At 39.6% G+C, this 24,083-nt stretch overlaps 1 protein-coding gene across 2 annotated transcripts in view; it reads right to left on the bottom strand.

Moving 5' to 3' along the window:
* The window catches only part of pex7 (peroxisomal biogenesis factor 7), a 57,857-nt gene extending 43,099 nt beyond the window's left edge, over positions 1–14,758 (bottom strand). The window contains exons 1-5 of one of the 2 annotated variants that reach the window (XM_017695741.2): positions 14,368–14,758; positions 13,617–13,674; positions 13,059–13,209; positions 10,663–10,740; positions 10,097–10,205 (exon numbers count right to left, since the gene is read on the bottom strand). In XM_017695741.2, the coding sequence (XP_017551230.1) occupies positions 10,097–10,205; positions 10,663–10,740; positions 13,059–13,209; positions 13,617–13,674; positions 14,368–14,473 (502 nt within the window). In that variant the 5' untranslated portion in view covers positions 14,474–14,758. The remainder of the gene's footprint in view (positions 1–10,096; positions 10,206–10,662; positions 10,741–13,058; positions 13,210–13,616; positions 13,675–14,367) is intronic. The other variant, XM_017695739.2, reaches the window with a different exon arrangement.
* Positions 14,759–24,083: the final 9,325 nt, after the last annotated feature.

Raw genomic sequence — 24,083 nt, 5'->3', positions numbered from 1 at the left:
AAAAAAAACAAATTGGAACAATAATAAAAAAAAAAATACTTGAGGAGGATGAGGACATCATTCATCACCAACTAGCCATCTTGATTATCTCAGAGAAGCATGTAAATTATAAGCGTAAGAAATTAAGAAGAAGGAAATTCTAAGTGGTTTCTGATACATAGGAGAACCAAATTTGTAAATTAGTGCACCTAATTTCTATTGGTGTGGTATTTTTTACTTGTGCTCTAGGCAAAAGCTAATTAGAGTTGGCATATAAATGAGATCATACACATTCAAGACTCACGCCAAGCTCTAATTGGCTGACAAAATTGTCACAATGACAGTAATGACAACAAAGACACACACTTCAAATAATAGTATCAGAAAATGTTGTTGATACTAGGAAGATTATATGCATATAAAAATAAAACTAACTTTAATTTTAAATTGTAAAACAAAACTTTTCATTGTTGGAATTATATTCAGGCATGTATTTAGGCATGTAGGATTTTCTCATTGGGAGGAATTCAAGCCTTTTTCCAATTGATTGAAACTGCAGTAAGAGTTCTTACTGAAATGAATTAAACACACATTTTCTACCACAAAATGAAAAAATTAAACTGACATGCTGAAATTCTAATTACCGTTTCAGTTCTTATTTACTATTTTTGCCACATTTCTCTATTTTTTTTTTATGGATGCCAACATGTCTTAGCAGTGTCAGAAACCACAACTTGACATGGTGAAAGGCACAGCTGCGCACCAAAGAAGCAAAAAACATCAAACACACTTGGCTGATTGACTACACATCAGGAAGGACATTTCAGGTGTGCATTCCAGTTTTTACTTTAAATGTAAACCATCACTGAAGCTCACAAAAGGCACACTCTGCTCAATCTGCAGAATCATGTGAACCATGACGTTCATTTCAAGGACCACTTGCCTATAAATGGACGTGGAGCAGGGGGACCGAGCAGTGCCATGACAATGCGTCAGTGACCACTGTCACTGTGCCAGTCAGACATATCCACACAGAATTTCAACAAGGAGCTCTGTCTGTCACCGCCCACCCCTCCCACTCTATAGAATGCACAGTGACCTTCTTGCTGTCTGCTTCCTTCACTAATAGAAAAACCTACAAGGAAGAGGTTTCCCCCTGAGGCTCTGTAATTCAATGCAGCATTTAACCTCTTGCAGTCAGCAGTAAGTGACTAGGTCCGGCCATTCATCGTCTGGCTCACTCATCCACAGATCTGCACCATCAGCACCATTCAGAGACCACTGCAAGAGTCTGGCCAGAGAAAAACTACAAAATACTAGCAGCATCAATCACTTTACTGCCTATACACCATCCACTAAATGCTCACCTTCAGTGTATTGTTGGATTTTCATGGTTACATTTCAATTTAATGACAAACCTGCAAAGGTTAACATAAAACAGCTTATTATATTTTGGGCATATTATACAACACTCTGCTTGATGATTACCAAAGTGTCTTGTATGAACAGCAAGTTTGGTATAAACAATCATTACGATATTAAAGCTACACTATGTAAAATTTGGGAAGTTAGAGACCCAGCAGGGCACCGAGTGTGGAGGAAGAGGGAGAACCATCCTGCTCACCCAGGGAGAGAGAGGGGACTCCCTTGGCCCTAATCCCATTTCTTATTTTTACCCTTACTCCTTGTTTTCAAGTGTCATCTTACCCCTTGGAATTGATTTACAAGGGGTAGTGATTGAATCTTGCCCTGTGAAATGGGACAAACCCCGAAATAAAAAGAACATTACTTCATGAACAGCTACTAGCGGTGCTCTGTAGGCCAGTCTGCAGTGATAGAATAGGAGTGTAATGTTCAGCAACCTCACTGCTGGTCTTTAGTTAAATTTATGGCATCATATGTTTTCAAAGAGGGGAATGACAATTATTAATCATCACCCACCCCTAATTCTTTGGTACTGCGAAGCAGAAGTCAGCTATTCGGTACCTTCTTATTTGAACTTTCCCGTTCCACCTTAAATGGTGCAACTGTTTTGATGCCCGATGTGCTACTGCTGAATGTAACTGCTACCATTTTTTGCAGAAGGGGAAATTTAGCTAGCTAGCTACCAAGACAACAGCGTACTACTAACAAGTTTTTGTGCTTGTTATGAAGGAAAGGACCATAATACATTGAAACATTAAACTAAGATAATATAATGGTTATCGTAATTTTTTAAAGGGAGAAAATACTCACTTTTTTTTCTCATAACAACCCATTTGGAGTATGCGTCCGTCTGGAGGGCTATGTAGGCCTAACGGATGGCTGTGACATCAACGCGGATCAAACTCACAACCACTCCATGATAGGCCCAAGACTTTTAAGGTTGCACCACCTAAAGGCACATATTGAAACTCATTTGGCCCCAAGTTGGTTTAAATACCTGAAAGGTTTGAGTCATGAGTGCTGACATCATAACAAGGGAACCAAAAACATGGGTTTTGGCATCATTTCCAAAGTAGACCTTTTGTCAGCTGTTCCTTTAGTTTTGCAGGTTTTACAAAGAAAAAAAATGGCAAAAGCTTTCAATTTAATGATACATTAAACAAACCAACCAACTTGTATTACCAACATTTGGAAAAGCTAGGTGCCCTTAAACATTTGATGGACCGCATACGTGCTATGTAGTAGTTAAAAGCTGTACTGTGAGCCATAAAGGCATTTCAAAAGCATAAGTCAATGCACGAGTATTATGCCCAATAATTCCTGAATTCTAAACTGTGTACCCCACATTATCTACGCTGATATAAAAACTCTGCAAAGGAATCACGTCTGTGCCTTGCGAAGCTAAGTACAAACCAATAAAAATACGTTCTGCTTACTGACAATTCAATAGCTCACCTCTCAGACAAATTGCCTCACTTTACTTAATTACTGAGATTACTTAATCTCGGAGATGACCACTTTAAGCCCCCAGCACGCCGCAGTGGGGAAGTGAAGGGGCTGGAGTGAGGCTCAAGCCAAAAGAACACTTGCATAAAAACTACTGCCAACCGCAGGACATTACAGCAGCCAAAAGCATTTAAGGGATTCTCATTTTGTGGCTCTATTTAATTTATTTGTAAAACAGACATAGTCCTAAAGCAGTTTTCCAGTAATGCAGGTGCAGCCTCATAATAAGCACTGCTGGGGTCAGGAAAAACTCGAGTCTCGAACTTCACGCATCATAGATGCCAACAAGAATCTTATTCCATCAGTGAATGATTTCAGTCCATAAATGTTTACGTATATTTTTGTAGAACTTTTGTGAAGTCTGTTTACATAGACACTGGCTGATCGTGCATGGAGGTTAAAAAACCTAAAGCCAGCTTCACACAGTGAAAAATTCATGTAAACAGTTATGCAATGCATGCATTAAGCAAATCAAAAACAAAGCTTTACAAAACATGTTCAATTACTTCATTACTTGGTTAAATTACGGTCTTTTTGCTGCAAAATCTCATGTGCAACATGTTTAGATTTACATATTTCAGTGTTTTTACTGTCTTTACAAGGAGATCAAACAGGGAAAGACATCAAAGCTATTAATGATAATCGAGAAAATGATATAAATGATGCAGATACAGGTTGAAAATACTGGAATGTTCCTTCAAACAGAGACCACACAGAGGAATGACTCATGAGATGAGCTATACTGAGCAATGGTAAAAGTCTGTCAAAGATCTTGCGGTCAGATAGTGTTCATTCCCTGATCTACTGACACAGTGCCATTATTCCAAGCAGACCAACATAGCTGTTGCCCAAAATCTCAGAGAACTAAAGAAACCCATCCACCACTGTGAATGGAGCTGGAGCATGGGAGGTGGACGGGGAAAGGAAAATGGCAAAGTTTCTGAGAGATACTAGTATTTCATGGGATGACCTTGATGCGGCATTTAGAAAAACTGTGATGCTCCAGGCGCTGCTGTCTTGTTTAATTACAGCGAAATGGATCTCTCGCTGAGATTGCTGGCACACTAAGCCTTTCCCTTTAAAGCTTTCACAGCGTCGCTGCCAGAAGAGGCTGGGGCTTGCTAAGGCTTACTAAGGCTTGCTGTATCTGCAGAGCGCGGGGGGAAAGTGGAAATCACTGATAAGCATTAATCACCATTGTTTCTCCACATCTCTTCAAAAGTACAGGCTCACTGTAAATGACATTATCATCCAGCTGCCACAGGAAGGAGGGGGAGTCCAGCTGAAATTACTTGAGAACTCATTTGCAAGCAGTGTGTGACTGCAATGCATTAGTGAGCCTGCTGCTGCTGAGAGTCAGAGCCAGCACTGTGAAACCCCCCCACTGTGAAACCCCAAAACAGTCCAGACCCTCTTCTTACCATAGTGACACTACAGGATGGGGTATAGAACCAAAACTCCAAATAAACTCCTGAATTAAACCCAAATATTTGAAGTCTTTCATTATTCACGATACACAAATCATATAAAATGTCCAGTCATGGCACCTACTTTTATTTTCTGTGAATTTGCAAAATTCACCCACAATTTCCAGTGACAGTGTCCATCTTCTACATTATAGGCATGAAAAAAAAAAAAAAAAAAACACAACACGTTTCCAATCAATGAAACAGCTACAGTATGATCTATATGTATCTATATATAGCAGTGAGGCTCAAAGTATTAACCTATACAGAGGAGGCTGCACAATAGAACATACTTAAGCTGCACTGCTCTGGGAGATTATGATAAAACTCTACAGTATGGATAAGAATTCATATCCATATGCTAATTGCACTGAATCTTACAGAACAGTAGCCTTACAATGTTGGAACAAATGCATCCCAGTTTGACTGAATGTCTAAATGCACTGAGAACACCATGTGCTGTCCATCTTCAATCCATCTTCATGACCAGCAAGACACTGGTGTGTATTTGAGATATACAATTATTTTAACCTTCATCAACACAGTAGAGACAAGCAGTTTTATGGGTGGTTTTGGATAGTAAGTACTGCAATATTGAGATTTCTGGTACGTATCCACACCACTGTAAAGAAATTATAATGTGTAAATTTCTCTACAATGAACCATTTCACACCAAAACACTCAGAATGACTAACTTGTTTTTAATCGCCGTTTTGACTGGAAAGCAAATAAATGAAGTTGGTCTTCTGCACAGTACAGTATGCCTGATTAAATATTATGGGGTAGGAGAACTGCTTGCGAGCAACAAATGATTTAGTAACCCATGAAAGAAATTATGCACGTTTCTCTTGGATAGGATGTATGGATCAATATTACTAACCAATCATTTCTTTCAGAATAAGCAGAATGGGCTTTTCCATAATAATATCATATGAAATACATCTAATTCCTTCACATGGTAAGCCATCACTTTGCTTAGCAGATACCCAAACTACAATTACATTCCTCAAATTAATATTGATCAGAAAGACAGAGCATGCTATGATGTACTGCTCCACTCCTCTTTGCTTATAGAGTGTTTCTGTGAGGGGCTACCCAGCGTATTCGTGACCTCTGCACCTCTGCTGAGGCTGCATTTCACAAATTATTTTTCCCCATGATCAAGTTCAGCGTTACTTCAGCATCAGGGCTGTTGTATCGATTTCCAGACACTTCTCATTACACACATGCTTACGCCTTTAGTGTCACTACTTAATAGCAAAAAAGGGGCTCTCCATCAACACGCCAGCGTGTTATTCTGGCTAATCTGCCTCAAGACGGCCAGGCTGATTCAGATGGAGTGCGTGTACGTGCATTTGTGTCATTACTATTAACGTCACAGGACAAACCCCCGAGGCTCTGACTGTGCACTTTCAGTGTTTCAGAAACACAAGGCAACCAATAATTGCATAATTACTCGTCACACTCTCAGCACACAGGGGACCAAAATACTATCTACAGGGCTGTCACGATTAATTGATTACAATTTAGTCTCTCAATGAACTGAACATGATTTACTATCATGATCATGCATATTTTAAGTTCTACCTACTAATTTTAAATTCTCTTTACAGTATGAAAGAGTATGTTTTGTACACTCATTTATATACATTTTGTCTTTGCATACATTCAATTCTAATCTATTTACACAGGCTCTTTAGAAGCCATTCCAGCAGAATAGATCATTTTGATGAATATAATGAAATTAAATATTTTCCTTACAAGGACAGTGTTGTGCATAAAACGTTGAGCTGCTAGCAAAAGCGAAGAGGTGAGACCGCCGTGATATAATATAATAGACAGCACAACAGTGATTTTCTTTAATAAATTGTGTACCACGACCACATTACCACTGAAATATAATTCAGAAAAGTTAGTTAAGGAAAACTAATAAGAGTTGCATTTTATGATCACTTGGAAAAGGGATTAAAAGGCTTCCTAGTGTTTTTCCAATAACATTTTGAAAACATTTTTTTTTCAAATGGCTGGGTTTTTTTAGTTTACTTCTTGCAATTATGAATTTGATTAAGAGATCTGTGCAGTATCTTGTATTTAAAAGTTATATCAAACTTGAAAATGTGTACTGTTGAGCCCCTAGTACACAGTTGGAAAAGTTTTCAAACAAAATGTGGCCTGTGCCAATGTTATGGGACAGGTTTTATTCATTTATTCTTTTTTTTTTTTGCGATATGTTAAACCCAGCAAATAAACAGAGACCACGCACTAAAACCTTGTGTGTTCCCTGTAGAGGATAATTTTTTAAAATCCACTGGGGTGTTCAAGCATTTGCATGTTTAAAGCAAAAAAACATACAAAACCTCTGAACGCTCAGTGACGAAGAGCTTAAGTGAATCAAAACTTTGTTTAAGAGCCGTCGCCACTGAGAGCTTTACTTCCAAATCACTGAAGCTGCATGTGGGGTCAGGCAGGCTTGCTGTTTTTTTGAGTATAGCAGTGTTGTTAACAGCAGGCTGGGTAAGCAGTAGATGTAACAGAGCTGCAGGCTCTCATCATGAGCTGATAAAATCAGAGTGGAGCAGCTGGAAGCTGATGAACTATAGGGTATGATGACAGGGCCTGGTAGCACAGAGCAGGACACTGAACAGAAAAGACTGCCATGCTTAAAATGTACAGTACTGTGCAAAAGTCAAAGACAAAGCCCTCACTCATTTAACTTCCAGGAAAAACTGCCGTTTAGACTACAACATTCCTTTTGAAGCGTCAGGAAAAAAGCAGAACACATATTTAACAGAAAATTACAAAGAAGACTGAACAACTTAGATAACGGGGAAATTTCACCTCCACATTTAACCCATCCGTGAAGTGAAACACCACATACACTAGTGAGCACACACACACACTAGGGGGCACAGTCAGCACACTTGCCCGGAGCGGTGGGCAGCCCAATCCGCAGCACCCGGGGAGCAGTTGGGGGTTAGGTGTCTTGCTCAAGGACATCTCAGTCATGGACTATCGGCTCTGGGGATTGAACCGGCGACCTTCTAGTCACAAGGCCGGTTCCCTAACCTCCAGCCCATGACTGCCCCTTTATATTTATATTACATTTTTTTTCCCCCATTTATTTTTTAGTAATATTTTCATTCATTCTTTAGTATTTAGTATGTCCACTCTGCCCCTGTTCCATTCTTTTCAGGGGATGTGGTCTCATTTATTGAAGAAATCTGCAGGGATATTTTTCCAAACTCCATAGTTCAGTCTTAAAAGCTGGTTACATTTTCTGCTTCTCACCAACAGAGTTTCCCCAATTAAATGTCAGCCTCATATGTTACATTATGTTAGTATTGTTTTCAAATTAGAAGCAAGAATGGAGCATCTTTCTCAAAGATGAAAGCTGTAAGTACTGTTCATCAGATGGGGACAGTACTGGTGGTCTACCAGGTCTTACGCTGTTAACTGGAGGCCCACTTTCTCTGCTTCTAATCTTTTTTTGAACTCCTGTCTTGGAAACTCCTGTATTTCCTTTTTTTTACTTATATCTAATTTTCTCAGAAATGCTTCATTTAGCCATTTTAGATGCACAGGAGAAAGAAATCTGAAAGCAGCAAAGGTGAGTGTGGGTAGTTGATTGCATGAATGATAGTGTTTCTGAAGGGAAGCACAAAGTCAGACTTGCTAGTTTTAAAATTGGAATAGGAGAGTTAAAGTGGCAGCAGGTGCACAAAAGTAAAGAGTGGACAAATGAAATACTGGTACTCTTTTCTCTGATGCTGAAAAATAAATAACTTGCTCTCACGTCTGTTACAAAAAAAAAAAACAAAAAAATGAAATCTGAGAAGGTTTATTCATTTTAAGCAGCAAAGGCAGAAGCACGTGGATAATAATGCAAGGAGTTTTTGTAAGACCTATTTAATTCACACAAAATAAAACAATACCACTATTGTGGAGGCACTGTTGGAAGCTCTTTTTGGTACTGGCATCAGACTTACAAAGGAGCCCAAAATCACTCGAATGATTTTGAGAATGAACATCAAACGACGACAATGAGCATGGTGGTGTGCCAATACTGCCCACATGTGTTGAACTGCAGTACTGCAAGTGTTGATACAGGGCCCATTTTACTTCTCTAGCCTCTCTTTATCCCTTACAATTAAACAGGCTGTTTACTGTGCCTTTAAGATGATTATATTTTATATTTTAAAATAAAGTATTTATTGGGCGGCACGGTGGCGTGGTGGGTAGCGCTGTTGCCTCACAGCAGGGAGGGCCTGGGTTCAATTCCCCGGCCGGGCGGCCCTCTCTGTGTGGAGTTTGCATGTTCTCCCCGTGTCTGCGTGGGTTTCCTCCGGGTTCTCCGGTTTCCTCCCACAGTCCAAAGACATGCATTCAGGCCAATTGGACATGCTAAATTGCCCCTAGGTGTGAGTGTGTGAGTGACTGTCTGTGTCTGTCTGTGTCTGTCTGTCTGCCCTGCGATGGATTGGCGACCTGTCCAGGGTGTATCCTGCCTTCCGCCCGAAGACTGCTGGGATAGGCTCCAGCACCCCCCCGCGACCCTGACGGAGAAGCGGCTTAGATAATGGATGGATGGATGGATGGATAAAGTATTTATTATAACCTATTATAAACCCATTTTTGCTTATTTTAGAGTGCAATATGTACTTTTATGTGATGTTTTACCTTTGTGTTTTCGTAGTCTGCACTATCAACATGGACCCTACTCTGGCCATGGAACAATGGACCGGCTTTTCACCCTCGCGTGGATTCTTGAGAGGGCACAAGAGTTAGCAACAGCCTACAGGTGTTTTGTGGACTTACAAATGTATTTCCTGAATTATTCTGTAGGATGTCCTTCGGGAGTAGGGTGTGCTATGGCCACTCCTCCGGGCCATTCAATCTCTGTATGCCCCGAGTAAGAGCTATATCTGTAAACAGCTTGGCATCAAGTCAAGCATATTCAACAGTAGTGTTGGACTCCAACAAGATTGTGCCTTGTCTCCACTCCTGTTCACGATATTCATGGACAGCTTTTTGAATGAGGTAAATACAAGGCAGCCAATCAGAACAGAGGTCAGTTATATAACTACAACAATCTTATATGCACAGTAACGAAAACAGCCTGTTTTATTAAAGTGGATAAAGAGAGGCTGGACAATGGTCATGTAGAAATGAACAACTTTTCCAGGATGTTTCCTGCCTTCCACCCAATGAGTGCTGGGTTAGGCTCCAGCACCTCCTGCGAGCATAAGCGGCTTAGAAAATTTGTGTTTTTTGTACATAAATATATTGTGTTGTAAATCGATCGCAAACCAAACAAATAAATAATAAACTAAACAAAAATAAACAGTGTAATGGATCACATGCTGTTACGACCCGGTCTAGGTCAGGCAGTAACAATATGAAGGAGTGAGATGTGGTGATGTGAGCGGGAGATAAAACACCAAACGCAACTATTAAGTTCAAGTTCAACACAAACCATGCAAGAATACAAGGCATAACACATGCTCATTTCTTGTATCCAAGTAAACTTTTTTTTGTGTAATGGGAGCACTGTCCCCACTCATTTTTAAGAAAATACAAGCAGCACTGAAGTAAGATCACATCCTGCTCTAATAACACCAAAGTTAGACATTATACTCTTATACATAACATTCTGTCTGATTTATTAATGGCTAAACTACCATCCATCCATCCATCCATAAAAAAACTCCCATTGCCCTTACCTGAAGCAGAGGCTAAACAGGATGGTGTGTGGGGAGACCAGATCGTGCTGTAGAGAACACCCTCATGGCCCTGCAGTGTACACACGGACTGACAGCGTTCCAGATCCCACTGTAGGAAAACATGCTTTACTCCAAACAGCTTCTACAAGTCCCATATACAGGGCTTACATACATCTTGTAACTACAAGCCTTTGAACGTAGCTGTTATTTAAGGGATGATCAGAGGTTTTAAATTAAGCTGCGCTGGAATTTCAGTTTGATTTATATTAAATTTAGCTGCTACTCAGCAGAAACCTATGTAGTTTCTTTTTCTTCCTAAATCAAATCATCTCAATCAAATGGAATGAAAATTTTCCTTTAGTAAAGTCCCTAAATATCCCATTAATGCTACAGTAGGTCAAGGAAATAGATTTGTTTATGGCAAGAGAGCAGGGATAATGTGCTTGGACAGATTCCTTGTTCAACTACATGAATTATACCAATTCACTTAAATGCTTTTCAGTGTATAACAGTTACCAAACATCTAACGTCTATCTGTAAATATGAACATTCAATTTGCTGCTTACCACTTTGGCTGTATGATCCCAGGACCCAGAGACCACCAGGTTCTCCCCCCGAGTCTGGCTCCAATCCACTGCATAGACCTAAACACAGCAACTCAAACAATGAAGAACGGCATGATGATGCAGTAAAAGCGACAGACAGACAGACAGACAGACAGACAGACAGACAGACAGACAGACAGACAGACAGACAGACAGACAGACAGACAGACAGACAGACAGACAGACAGACAGACAGACAGACAGACAGACAGACAGACAGACAGACAGACAATCTGGGTTTTACAAGGGTCTGTTCCAATCACTTCCATGGCCACAGGTGTATAAAACCAAGCACCTAGGCCTGCAGACTGCTTCTACAAACATTTGTGAAAGAATGGGTTGCTCTCAGGAGCTCAGTGAATTCCAGCATGGTAGTGTGATTGGATACCACCTGGGCAACAAGTCCAGTCGTGAAATTTCCTCACTACTAAATATTCCACAGTCAACGGTCAGTAGTATTATAGCAAAGTGGAAGCGATTGGGAACGACAGCAACTCAGCCATGACAGCAACTCAACTAGGCCACATAAAACGACAGAGTGGGGTCAGCGGATGCTGAGGACCATAGTGTGCAGAGGTTCAGACCTCCAAACTTCATGTGGCCTTCAGATTAGCTCAAGAACAGCATACAGAGCTTCATGGAATGGATTTCCATAGCTGAGCAGCTGCACCCAAGCCTTACGTCACCAAGTGCAATGCAAAGTGTCGAATGCAGCGGTGTAAAGCACCGCCACTGGACCCTAGAGCAGTATAGACATGTTCTCTGGAGTGACGAATCACGCTTGTCCATCTGGCAATCCAATGGATTTGGTGGTTGCCATGAGACCGGTACCTGTCTGACTGCATTGTGCCAAGTGTAAAGTTTGGTGGAGGGGGCATTATGGTGTGGGGTTGTTTTTCAGGTGTTGGGCTCAGCCCCTTAGTTCCAGTGGAAGGAACTCTTAATGCTTCAGCAGACCAAGAGATTTTGGACAATTTCATGCTCCCAACTTTGTGGGAACAGTTTGGGGACAGCCCCTTCCTGTTCCAACATGACTGCACACCAGTGCTCAAAGCAGGTCCATAAAGACATGGATGAGCGGGTTTGGTGTGGAAGAACTTGACTGGCCTGCACAGAGTCCTGACCTCAACCTGACAGAACACCTTTGGGATGAATTAGAGCAGAGACTGCAAGCCAGGTCTTCTCATCCAGCATCAGTGTCTAACCTCACAAATGTGCTTCTGGAAGAAGGTCAGAAATTACCATAAACACACTCCTAATCCTTGTGGAAAGCCTTCCCAGAACAGTTGAAGTTGTTATAGCTCCAAAGGGTGGGCCGACATCATATTAAACCCTATGTTTTAAGAATGGGATGTCACTCAAGTTCATATGCGAGTGAAGGAAGATGAGCGAATACTTTTGGGAATAGTGTATATATAAAGTACAGAATGGAATACATAAAAGCAATAAGGCATGTGCATTATAGCTATTTCACAAGTGGTAAGGGGTGTTGTTAGGTCCAACAAATAGAATAAATCCACCTTAACCCAGGAAACATCATTGTAACACACTGCCTTGAGTGGCTCACTGCTTTTATAAAATTGTGACAAAAAACTATTTATGATAAAATACACCAAGAAATTTTGGTGATTATACAGAAATAATGCATAAAACAGTTAAGTAACAGTAAATAAATGTTCAAATTCCACAAATTGTGCTATTTGGAAAAAACCTTGTATCTCCAAAAATTGGAATATTAAGATTAAGTGACCCTCATTTCCCACAACAGGGCAATTTCAGTCCACAATTAACCCATCCATGATTTGAAACACCACATACACTAGTGAGCACAGACAGACTAGGGGGCAGTGAGCACACTTGCCCGGAGCGGTGGGCAGCCCAATCCGCAGTGCACAGGGAGCAGTTGGGGGTTAGGTGTCTTGCTCGAGGACACCTCAGTCATATGCTGTCGGCTCTGGGGATCCAACCGGCGACCTTCCGGTCACGAGGCTGGTTCCCTAACCTCCAGCCCATGACTGCCCCACAATATTAGAAGAGAAGAAAAAGTGTTCTTAACTTTTAATGGAAGTTGATGGCACAAGATTTTAACCATTTCTATTGGATTATTCATCATGAAATTTTAATGCTGTAAAGGGTAACTATCACTTCTAATAATCTAAAATAATGTTTAAAAAATACAAAAACAGAAAACTTCTCTCCACCCAGTGACGACTTACTTGCTGCAATAATGTAGAATTGAAAAGATGTGTTGTGTTTGGACATCTGTGTATATATCATGGCATCAGATTTTAGGAAAAAAGCCATAAAGGACGTGTGGTAATGATGGCATTTACAGCGTATGCGCTCTTTGAGTTCACCTCCTGCGTGTGCTCCTTCAGGACTTGGATTGGACCTTTTGGATTAGCTGTGTCCCAAATCTGCAGTGACCCATCTCCTCCTCCTGTCACCAGCACATGTTCATTGCTCTCACTCCACGTCACATCGAAGAGTCCATCATTCCAGTCAAAGCTGCTCATAAAAAAACCAAACACAATTAACCTCGTTGAACATTTGGAGTTTAGAATCCAGATTCTGGTTTAAGCAAATTCCAGTCTCAATGAACTATAAACTACTTGACTCCACAAAAAAAAACTAATGAGGTCTGCTGTCACATCTGGAAACAATATGCAATAAATAAAGCAACAACTCACAACAGCTCATGCCTTAGTGCGTTAAGGGGTGTGGTTACATATAGCAAAAAACAATCAATAGTATTTGTTATTAATAGTAATGTTTTTATTTACAAACAGCAAACACAATAATACATTGTGAAGCAACATACTTTACAACAAACTAGTTAAGAGTACATGAATAACAGTATTACACCCAAACACCCTCATAGACACTTTCATCTTAATAAAAAATGGAAAGCGCACCTTCTTAAGAGTAGAATATCAGCTTCCCTCTGTTCCAGCACAAGCAGCGTTCCACATCCTAAAACAAAAAAATAACTTATAATATATATATATATATATATATATATATATATATATATATATATATATATAAAACACACCGCTGGGATAGGCTCTAGCACCCTCCGTGATCCTGAGGGAGAAGCGGCTTAGAAAATGTGTGTGTGTGTGTGTATAACCAGACTTATATAAAAATAAAACAATGATGAAATAGAACAATGTTGTTCTGAGCTGCTTTTTAGACTTGTAGTAGTTTATTTATGCTGTATATTATAATATACAACACAATAATGACATGAAGCATCACAATACTTTGTTAGCAACATCATAACACACAATAAAAACATATTAATCTGTGTGTTGTGTATGTGCACAAGAGCGTCCCTGCATATAAATGTATGTTGGCTAAATGATGAAGATTTACTCATAAATTGAGGCTGAGGTGCTCCACAGTTTGGGAGCTTGAACACTAAAAGCAGCATCACCACTTCTGTGTCTTGCTCCTCAGATGACAGAAGGCACCTACTGCACCATTTCGACTTAAGGCGGAATCAGAAATTAGAACAAGAAGCAAACTTCAGCCTCGTGATGATCTCAGACATCGCTGTGGAGCACATTCAGCGAGTCCTTCGGACATATACACTAAGGTGCTTTCTAACTCTGTTGAAGTCGAAGCTGCAGAAACAGCGTTAGTGAAAACGTCCCCGCTTACCTGCTATGCCATAATACTGAGCTGTAGCGCAGGCCAGTCTGCCGGGGAGAAAGGGGGAGACTTCCACAGCGTAGCCGTGTCGAGCTGGACACCTGAACCCCTTCATACCGACTCAGCCTGCGTGAACCACGAAATGACCCTCGGTCCACTCTGCTCCACACTCACTTATCAAGACAAACATCAGACTTTCCGCACTTCGCTCGCTATCAAACGCCTTTCAGACGCAAAACAAACCCCCGAGCTCTCGGTAACACGGCACAGATAACGGCATTATAACTGAAAAACCATTTAAATCGCTGTTAGATTTACCCTGTACGCGATTTCTACACAAGTCCTAGTTTTTGCTTCGTATGTGGACCTCTTCCTTGTTTTGATTTCGCGGGACAATGAAGGTCCGCAGCTATTGGTGGATTTGCTACTAGGGTACAAACACTGCGCTCTTTTATTGGCAGAGAGGCTTAGTATAGGCTGCGTCACGAAAACGCATACGACAACTCTAACTAGTCGAAGTCCATTCGTTACCGTATTGCGTGGTCTTGGACGCAGATTGTTTCTCAACACGTCGACGCGATGTAAATTATTTCAAGTCTAGTTTAAAACAATTTAATAGTTTACGATTAAATAATAATAACAAAATAGTAATAAATCAATAGCCACGTTTACATGCAGTCTGATAATCCGTTAATAATCCGACTAATAGCTCAATGGGAGTAGAATACGTCCATGTAAACACCTCAATCCGAATAGACTAATCCGATTGAGGCCAATCGGAATACAATTTAGCAGATTAAGCAGGACAGAAATGTCAAAAACAGACTTGTGGCAGAGGTGGCATCCTATGACAGTGCCATGTTTAAAGTCACTGAGCTCATCAGTATGATCCATTCTACTGCCAGTGTTTGTCTATCCAGACTGCAAGTCTGTGTGCTTAACTTTATCCACCTCTTAGCAATAGGTGTGGGAAAAACATCTGAACTCTATAGTAGAGGTGTCCCAAATACTCTATATAGTGTATAATGCATTAGAAGTAGTAAATAATGAAAAAGAAAAAAATATTACTAGTACTAGTACTAGTGATAGTAGAAGTAGTAGTATTTTACCATTTTAAAAAGAGGCCAAGCATTACTCTTCCATCAAGTACATAATCAATCTTTTTCACCACCATCATTCAACTGATTAAGGGCCTGAGCACTATGATGAGAAATAATATGCCTGAATCTCTGGCAAAATGTAGTTTTGTTAATATGTGGCAGTATTTGGGGGGATTCGAGCCCTGTATGTGCCTCTCAGCCAGGAGTGCATTTTTAAAAAGTATATCAGAGGCCAATGTCTTCATCTATCATAAACAGTGTCTCAGGCATGAAGCAGCATATTCACAACCATTTTATGCATTAGCATCCTGTGCTGGAGCTTTTAGAGGCATTAAACTCTTCAGACGCCTGGTTCCTATCACCACCCTGCTTCAAAAATATAGAAACTATTAAACGCTTCTGTTAGATCAACTGTCCCTTATGGTATTTTCTGCTTTCCTGATGGGTTGATATCACAGTGTAAAGGATTCTAACGGTTGTTTAACAGGTGTTAACTAATAACAGATGCATTTGATGGTTTCCTAATGGAATCTAAAGATGTCCTACAGTAAACCAGTGGTCTCTAATGGTAAACATTCAGTTCATTCTCATTAAAGAGCAAATCTTTTTTTTTCAGCAGTACACCACTGTGAACAATTCTGACTTAGCAAGTGTCTCTAGAAGGGAGCACATACATCAAACCACTCTAAATGACTTGACTGAAGTGCCGTCAACTCTGCTGTCGGCCATGTACGGATAATGTTTCTCCAGAATATTCTGTTTTCTGTTTGGGCCTTCAGGCTTCTGAATGGCTGGTTCATGATTTCTCTAATTTTATCCATCCATCTTGTTGCTGGTCGTCCTCTTCCTCTTTTACCTTCAACTCTTCTGAGCATAGTGTTCTTTTCCAAAGGACTGTTTTTTTCTCAAAATATGCCCAAAATAGGACAGCTGTAGTTTGGGTATCTGGGCTTTGAAGGAAAGGTAAGGCTTGATTTGGTTGAAGATCCATTTGTTTGTTTCCTTTGCCATTCAAGATGCTCTCAAAAGTCCTCGTCAACACAAGTTCAAAGGCATCTATATGTTTCTGGGCTTGCTTGTTTATTGTCCAGCTTTCACATCCATAAAGAACCACACACTATAAAAAAACTGAAGTGACTCCATTTTAAAATAATTAAGTAAATGATTTAAGCACCTTTTTAAAGTTCATACAGCTTTAAGACTGATTTGTTCCCCACAGTTAGAAATTTATCATGGCCTATACATACTGTTGATATATCAAGTAATGGTAACTCCAAATTTGATCTTAGCCTTGCCAACTACAAATGCTTTGAAATTAGTTACTTAAACACCCTGAACCTTGAAATATACAAAACAGAAATTATATATGGCCATAAAAAATAAAAACAAACAAAAATTGTTTTTAAAAAGGTTTTCAAAAGGTCGTTAAGTGCACATGAAGGCCTTACTGAATAAACTGAAGGGTACAATGCCAAGGCGCAACCTGCATTCCCGAAACACTGCAATAGCCTAGGCCTTCAGTAGGTGTTCAAGCAGTTCGAGCAGAGCACTGATTCACCAAAAGTCAGGAATATTTTCTGCACAGTTTCAAATGTGTATCTCCATTCTTTGGGGTATGTTCTTTTTGACTGGCCTGATGCATAATTATATTCCAATTCATGTTTTACCAGAACCAATATTCTCCCCTCATGTTGATTCATAAAACTCTTGAATTAAAATACAATTATACAAAAAAATAGAAAGTACCAACTACACAGTGAGTCTACATTATTTCTCTTAGCTCATATGTGTTATTACATAACTTAAAAACTCCACCAATTTAAAAACAGAAGCTAGGTGAGATGATGGTAATGTGCACATCATTCTTTACCACATTATAAAAGCATAGTTTCATCTCCTATTACATCCATCCATCCATTTTCTAAGCCGCTCCTACCTCAGGGTCGCGGGGTCATCTATTGTTAGACATTATTTTTCCTGTTTCTTCTAACATCAGACCAGCAGTGGCCCCTACCAATCTATATCTGTTTTACAGATCTGGACCGGAACATAATCTGAACATAATCTCATCAGTTAAATACATTTGTTCATAATGATTCTACCACAGGCATGAACAGCTGAGGGAAAACAGCTGATTTGCTAGATCAAATTGTAAAATTTGACTAACATTATTGAACAACCTCATCTTGAGAATCAGACATTATGGTCATCATTAATGATGGAAACTCTTTTAAAGGCAATTACAAAACTTTAGAAACTGTGAGAGCAGATCAAATTGGCCCTTCTGGCAGTGATTACACCTACATGAGCTCAGCCACTCAGTTTACTCCTTGAGCAACACCAACTTCACTGCTCATCACATCCTCAGTGGCTGCAGTCAGGATAGCCCCCATGCAGCAAAACTCTTTCAGCAATGCGCTAAGTGTACTGACTTTCTGGGTCATTCTGAATACTGAATGCAGGCTGAGAGGATCGTGCTTTGACCACTCCTGTAGCTGTTTCTACGAAAGTCAGAACAAAACCAGCTTGAATAGGACTGCGTTTCTCGTGGGAGGGGTTCACTCGCTTTTCCTTTGTATTAACATGGTTCAGCAGCTCGTTTCTTTCTCTTTAAAGTGACTCAACTTTTGCTTTCAGTACCCTGATGAGAGTGTTGAGTTTGGTCCATGAGCTGTTGGCGCTCTGTTCTTAGAAATCAGTGTCACTGTCTAAACACCTGAACACACTACTTAAGGTCCATTTTCTTCACGGGCATTCAATGTTGGTTTTCTGCCGTGCCGCTTACTTGCAGAGATTTCTCCAGATTCTCTGAATCTTTTGATGATATTATGGACTGTAGATGATGAAATCCCTAAATTCCTTGCAATTGCACATTGAGAAACGTTGTTCTTAAACTGTTGGACTATTTGCTCACGCAGTTGTTCACAAAGTGGTGAACCTCACCCCGTCCTTGCTTGTGAACAACTGAGCCTTTCAGGGATGCTCCCTTTATACCCAATCATGACACTCACCTGTTTCTATTAACCTGTTCACCTGTGGAATGTTCCAAACAGGTGTTTTTTGAGCATTCCTCAACTTTCCCAGTCTTTTGTTGCCCCTGTCCCAACTTCATTGGAACGTGTTGCAGGCATCAAATTCAAAATGAGTGAATATTTGCAAAAAACAATCAAGTTTATCCATTTGAACATTAAATATCTTGTCTTTGTAGTGTATTCAATTGAATATAGGTTTGCAAATCATTGTATTCTGTTTTTATTTTACACAACATCCCAAGTTCATTGGAATTGGGGTTGTACAACAATACAACGTGTTGAAAAAAGTCTTACAGCAAAAAAGTGACAGACATTTTGACTGTACTTCACAGAAGGAAATAATCATTTGACTAAACTGCACAGTATCCATAAATAGTTAAAACTACAAATTGAAAAATATTGAATTTCCAGTGTAAAAAAATTTAGCACTCCAGAAAGTCTACGTTTTTTTTACTTCTTATTGCTGATAGATATAATATGCAGAGTTTTTTGCAGAGACACTCAAGAAGTACCATGTGAAGCTGACCATATTAATGATTCACTGTCACTTTGCATTCAACACAAATCTCACGTTCTCAAAAGGGAGAAAATTGTAATGTACCCACATGAGCTAGATCTCATGAAAGTGACTGCAATCACAGATTTCAATTTTTCGATTTCTTTTTCTTTTTTAATATGTCAAGGATCATAAGGCCTACAAGAGTCATAATCATTAAGACAGTGGCTGTGTTTGTTTTCAAGCTGACTGGATGCTAAGACTTGACCTGAGTTTTTCCAGCCATTATACACAGAAATGCAAAGGCAAACAGACATTATGCATGTGAATTAGAATCATGTCTCCAGAAATCTGTGCATAATTCACATTGGAAATGGCACTGTAAATACACAATTGAAGCAGCATTTTTAAAATTGCATTTGAATTTAAATAAAGTCCAGTATATATAAAGAATACATAATATAATATAATGTTACATATTTAATTATTGACTCCAAATAACAATTTTTTTCTCTTTCAGATTAACTGAAAACATAATGAACTGATTAATGGATTAGGAAAATTATTATTATTCCTCCATAAATTATCAAACTAGATCACGTTACGTTATGTTATGTTAAGACATGGAAAAATGTGAGATTTTGCAGAGCACATAGAGTTAGACCCCATGTCCTACTAAATCAGAGACAGGGAACTGAAGGTCAGAGTACAACACAGTTTGCTGATTTCCCTTCCATTAAACATGGCTCATCAACATTATACTGACGAAGATATGAAGACAATTAAGCTAAGTGATACTTTTTTAATCCCACAAACAGGGAAATTCCGCCTCCACATTTAACCCATCCATGAAATGAAACACCACATACACACTAGTGAACACACACACTAGGGGGCAGTGAGCACACTTGCCCGGAGTGGTGGGCAGCCCTATCCACGGCGCCCGGGGAGCAATTGGGGGTTAGGTGTCTTGCTCAAGGACACCTCAGTCATGGACTGCCGGTGCTGATCGAACCGGCAACCTTCTTGTCACAGGGCCAGTTCCATAACCTCCAGCCCACGACTGCCCCCCAATAATAGATGAGTCACTTACATCCTCGGAAAACGGTCCTTCAACAAGTTTCTCTTTCCAGAATCTTTCAATAATCAAGCAATCGCCAGATTCACCCACTCGTTGGGGTCCGAAGCACAACCCACTTTGCAAAATATTCTTCCGTGCGTTACAAACACATGTATATTAATAAACACATTTTTTATATATATATATATGTGTGTGTGTGTGTGTGTGTGTGTGTGTGTGTGTGTGTGTGTGTGTGTGTGTGTCAGTTTTTACTTTTCAGTGACGTACAAAAGTACCTGGGTGCTAATAACGCCCCCTGTTGGTGAATCTAAATAATTGTAAGCAAAATGTACATTAAATTCAAACCTTTTTCATTAATGTCTTTTTTCTACGATTGTAGCGACAGACTGACCCTTACCTACTAACAATTCAGTATCTCAGTGCTTTAATATTCACTATTTTAATTTGTACTACAACAATTTTTTTAACTTACAGGCCCAAAAAATGTACGTATATGTAAAAATTTTACATATGAAGTCGAGGTGCGAGTCCGAATCGCTGCTAAGGTCTTCGGGGAAGTGCCTGGTAGAATTACTGCGGTTCTGAGAAAGAGATGAACTGATAAACTGACTAAAATAGAGTCTGGCACTTTCATCACTAGTTTGACTGTCAAAAAAGTACTGTTCTTGTATAAAACTTTAGCTTGTTTAATGTGTAGACGAAGAAAGAAACCAAACTTTCAGGGAGCTTCACTAGCTAGATTAGCATAGCTAACTAAAGAATACAGCAGGCTCCATGGTGGGAGGACTACTGCCCAGAGGACACGGACAATAAAACAGCTTTGTTTTAAAAAAAATGCTGGTCACGCATTGATTTTGAGAACAGAAATGAGAGAACGACGTGTTTGTTGCAGTAAATAAGACAATCCTAACATTAGCTAGCAAACAAACTTGGGAGGCATGGGACAAGACCTACTTAGAAAGCTAACTATCACCAAAATCACTAAACCACGGCGCAGAATGTTGAATATATTTTTTAAAACGCATTAATATGTTTGCATTTGCAAAGACTTTGAATTAATGTCGTTATTTGAGGGTCACTTTGATGCCACTTTGATGAATTAAAAATGTCGATGACCGATGGAAAAAGATTCAAGCAGTAGGACTAATGCATTATTTCAATTCTACGAAGGATATTAATGTTTCCACCACCAATCTAGTCCTGCTTGTCTCATTATATGTTTTGGACCCAGGCTGAACGTGTGTGGTGATAGTATGCAGACTAACTCCTTTGCCAACATGGAACCAATCTGTTTGCCCATTTTATGTCCTTACCATGGTTTGTTGGTCAATGTAGAGGTTTCTCAGTATACTGGACGTTGTGCAGATAAACCTTGGATATAAATGGGTTTTGGAGTTTGACATAACATATACTGTTATTTCATGACTTTCATAGTGCACTACAGAAGGAGCAGAGAGCCATACAAGTCTATTTTTGAAATTCAGAGCTGTGTTTCACCTCTAGGTGGTGGCATTGGACTATTAGGCCATGTTCAGTGAATATTTTCATTCTTTTTTTATTGTAAAGAAGAATATTTAGGTGGCACTAGGCATCCATAAATTGGAAAAAGAATATATTGTTGTTGTTGGAAGAAAACCTTGTATCTCCATTTTTGGCATTTTTCAGTTTTTGACATAATTTGAAAGTATCTGTTACTCTTTACATTGTTTGTAAATTTTATGATGAATGGCCTAAAAGAAATGACCCAAAATGACATGGGAAAAATTCTGGTTCCATTGACTTACACTGAAAGTAAAGTATGTTTTTTCCTTCTCCTGTAAAGTTACTATTTTGGAGATACAAGATTTTCTTCCGACAGCAGCGATACTGTTCCTGAATGTTCTTTAAAGGCTTTTTGACTGGGAGCGAAGGGGTCATGTATAAATACTGAATGAACATGACAACTGTTTCTACCTTAATAATAAGAAACTTCACTGGTTTGGGCGGTATTTGTTGTCTGGGTAAGTTATTAAGATTATTAAACTATTAGAAACTTAAAAATCACATGATATTGAAACTTCAGTCAGTGCTTCAATCATTCAACTAAAACTCTTCCTATTGATTTGACATTTAAGTGTCAAAATAATAGACTGTCATATTAGTTGTGATTTTTTTTCTTCCCTTTTTCACATTTTCTGTTGCTCATTTAAATGTGTTCAGCTTAAGGAAAGCTTCAAGGCCCGCTGGACATTTTCACGCTGGTGGGTTTTGACTGTGAGACGTTATGGGCAGATCATGTGCGTCTTTGATATATGGAGGGCCACTTCAAAGGCTGGGGCCTGAGAACCAGCCGCTCTAAAGCAGATAACTGGCGGATTTATGGCCTTGCACCGTTCCCATGCACGTCGGTGGGCAGCAGCCGCTGTTTGCCCTAATCCCTATTCACTTGGAAATGCTGATACTTTTCCTTTTAGGAATTTAAGGAAGGAATTTAATGGTGTGACAGTGATTTACTAATGTAAAACTGTCTGACAGGCCGCAGCATAAAGGGAGTGGATTAGGGAGGCATAGAGAAACGTCTTTAGGAGGAGCGAGCGCTGGTGCTTCGCTTTCATGCTTTGAATGCTGAGGCTTTGAGGCCAGTGCTTCACTAAACGGCTGCATACGTCCTGTTCTGAAGGCCTGTTTTCTCTCTTTAGACTGACGCTGTTACATTCAATGGCGTCTTGTTGATTCCTATTCAACAATGAAGTTAACTGACAACAGGTGTAGCACGAGCAGCATTATCTAAGCAGGAGAAGCTGAAGGAAAAGTGCAAGTTTAAAGCGATGGATTGATGAAAACAACTCACAGCATTAACCGAAATGAAGTTGATCAGCTTAAGGTTTCTTTAGTTTTGTGTTGGAGCCCCAAAGCTAATAAAGCTAAGTAACTGAAGCGTATGACATCCAGTTAGCATCTGTCTAAAAAAATGGACAAAAGTACTGACAAAACCGAGGCTTCAGGATGGCTGCTGCTCTTTTTAGCTGTGCAGTGTACTATTTATTTTTATAGTATCAGAAACTACAGAAGCAAGTCTAGTTGAGATTACTTAACAGCTCCACACAGTTTAAGTACAATGAATGATGCTAACCAGTGACTGTACTTAGCTTTCATTGCTAGTTAGCTATTTTAGCCTCGTATCTCCAGTGCAAAACTAAACAAGCAAACGTCAGAGACACCAAACATGCCTTGGCCACGTTCATGAAAATTACATAAACTAACATTTTCTCTGCTTTTCCTTTAACTAGAGTGTTTAAAGGGGATTGCAGATTTTTCTAAATGTCGGCATAATTCAATAGTTAAAATGAAACTAGAGTAATTCAGGGTGGTTTTACGTGAAATGCTCCATTCTAGACAAACTTACCAAATTTGATTTCTTTACAGTGGTGGTCATAGGAACCAGGGGGTCACAATTTAGTTCACTACCCAAAACAATCAGTGAACCCACGTGTGTCTGCTGAGCTTTTATATGTAATGGTGATTTTTTGTTCACTATTTTGCCTTACAACACCCTGCATGTGCCCCTCCTCCATAAATGTGTTTAAAATAGTATGTTTGAAACCAAAACCTTCCAAAATAAATGATGAAACATTGTCTCAGGCATCAGGCAGCATATTTATAACCATTATGTTAAAAAAACTTTCTGTGAGGGAGCTTTTAGAGGCATTAAACTCTTCAGACGTCTGGTTCCTATCACCAACACTGTGAACAACTCTGACTCAGTAAGTTTCCCTCGAACGGAGCATTTCACACCACTCTAAATGACTTTGTTTACGTTCCAACCAGTGAATTATGTGGACATTTTGAAAAATCGGTAGAGTTCCCCTTTAAATGAAACCCATCAAGCGCATTCCAGCATGATATTAATGGTTTTTGTCCTCCCAGTGGTAATGAACGAGCTGGATCCAGTGTGGTGCTGGAGCAGACGTGGGAAAGGCATTAACACTGATTTACAACTCTGTAACATTCCGAAGTGGATCACATTATTGTGTTTG

Source organism: Pygocentrus nattereri, chromosome 4, assembly GCF_015220715.1.
Source record: "Pygocentrus nattereri isolate fPygNat1 chromosome 4, fPygNat1.pri, whole genome shotgun sequence".
Taxonomy (NCBI): domain Eukaryota; kingdom Metazoa; phylum Chordata; class Actinopteri; order Characiformes; family Serrasalmidae; genus Pygocentrus; species Pygocentrus nattereri.
This window is presented reverse-complemented; position numbering and strand designations above follow the sequence as displayed.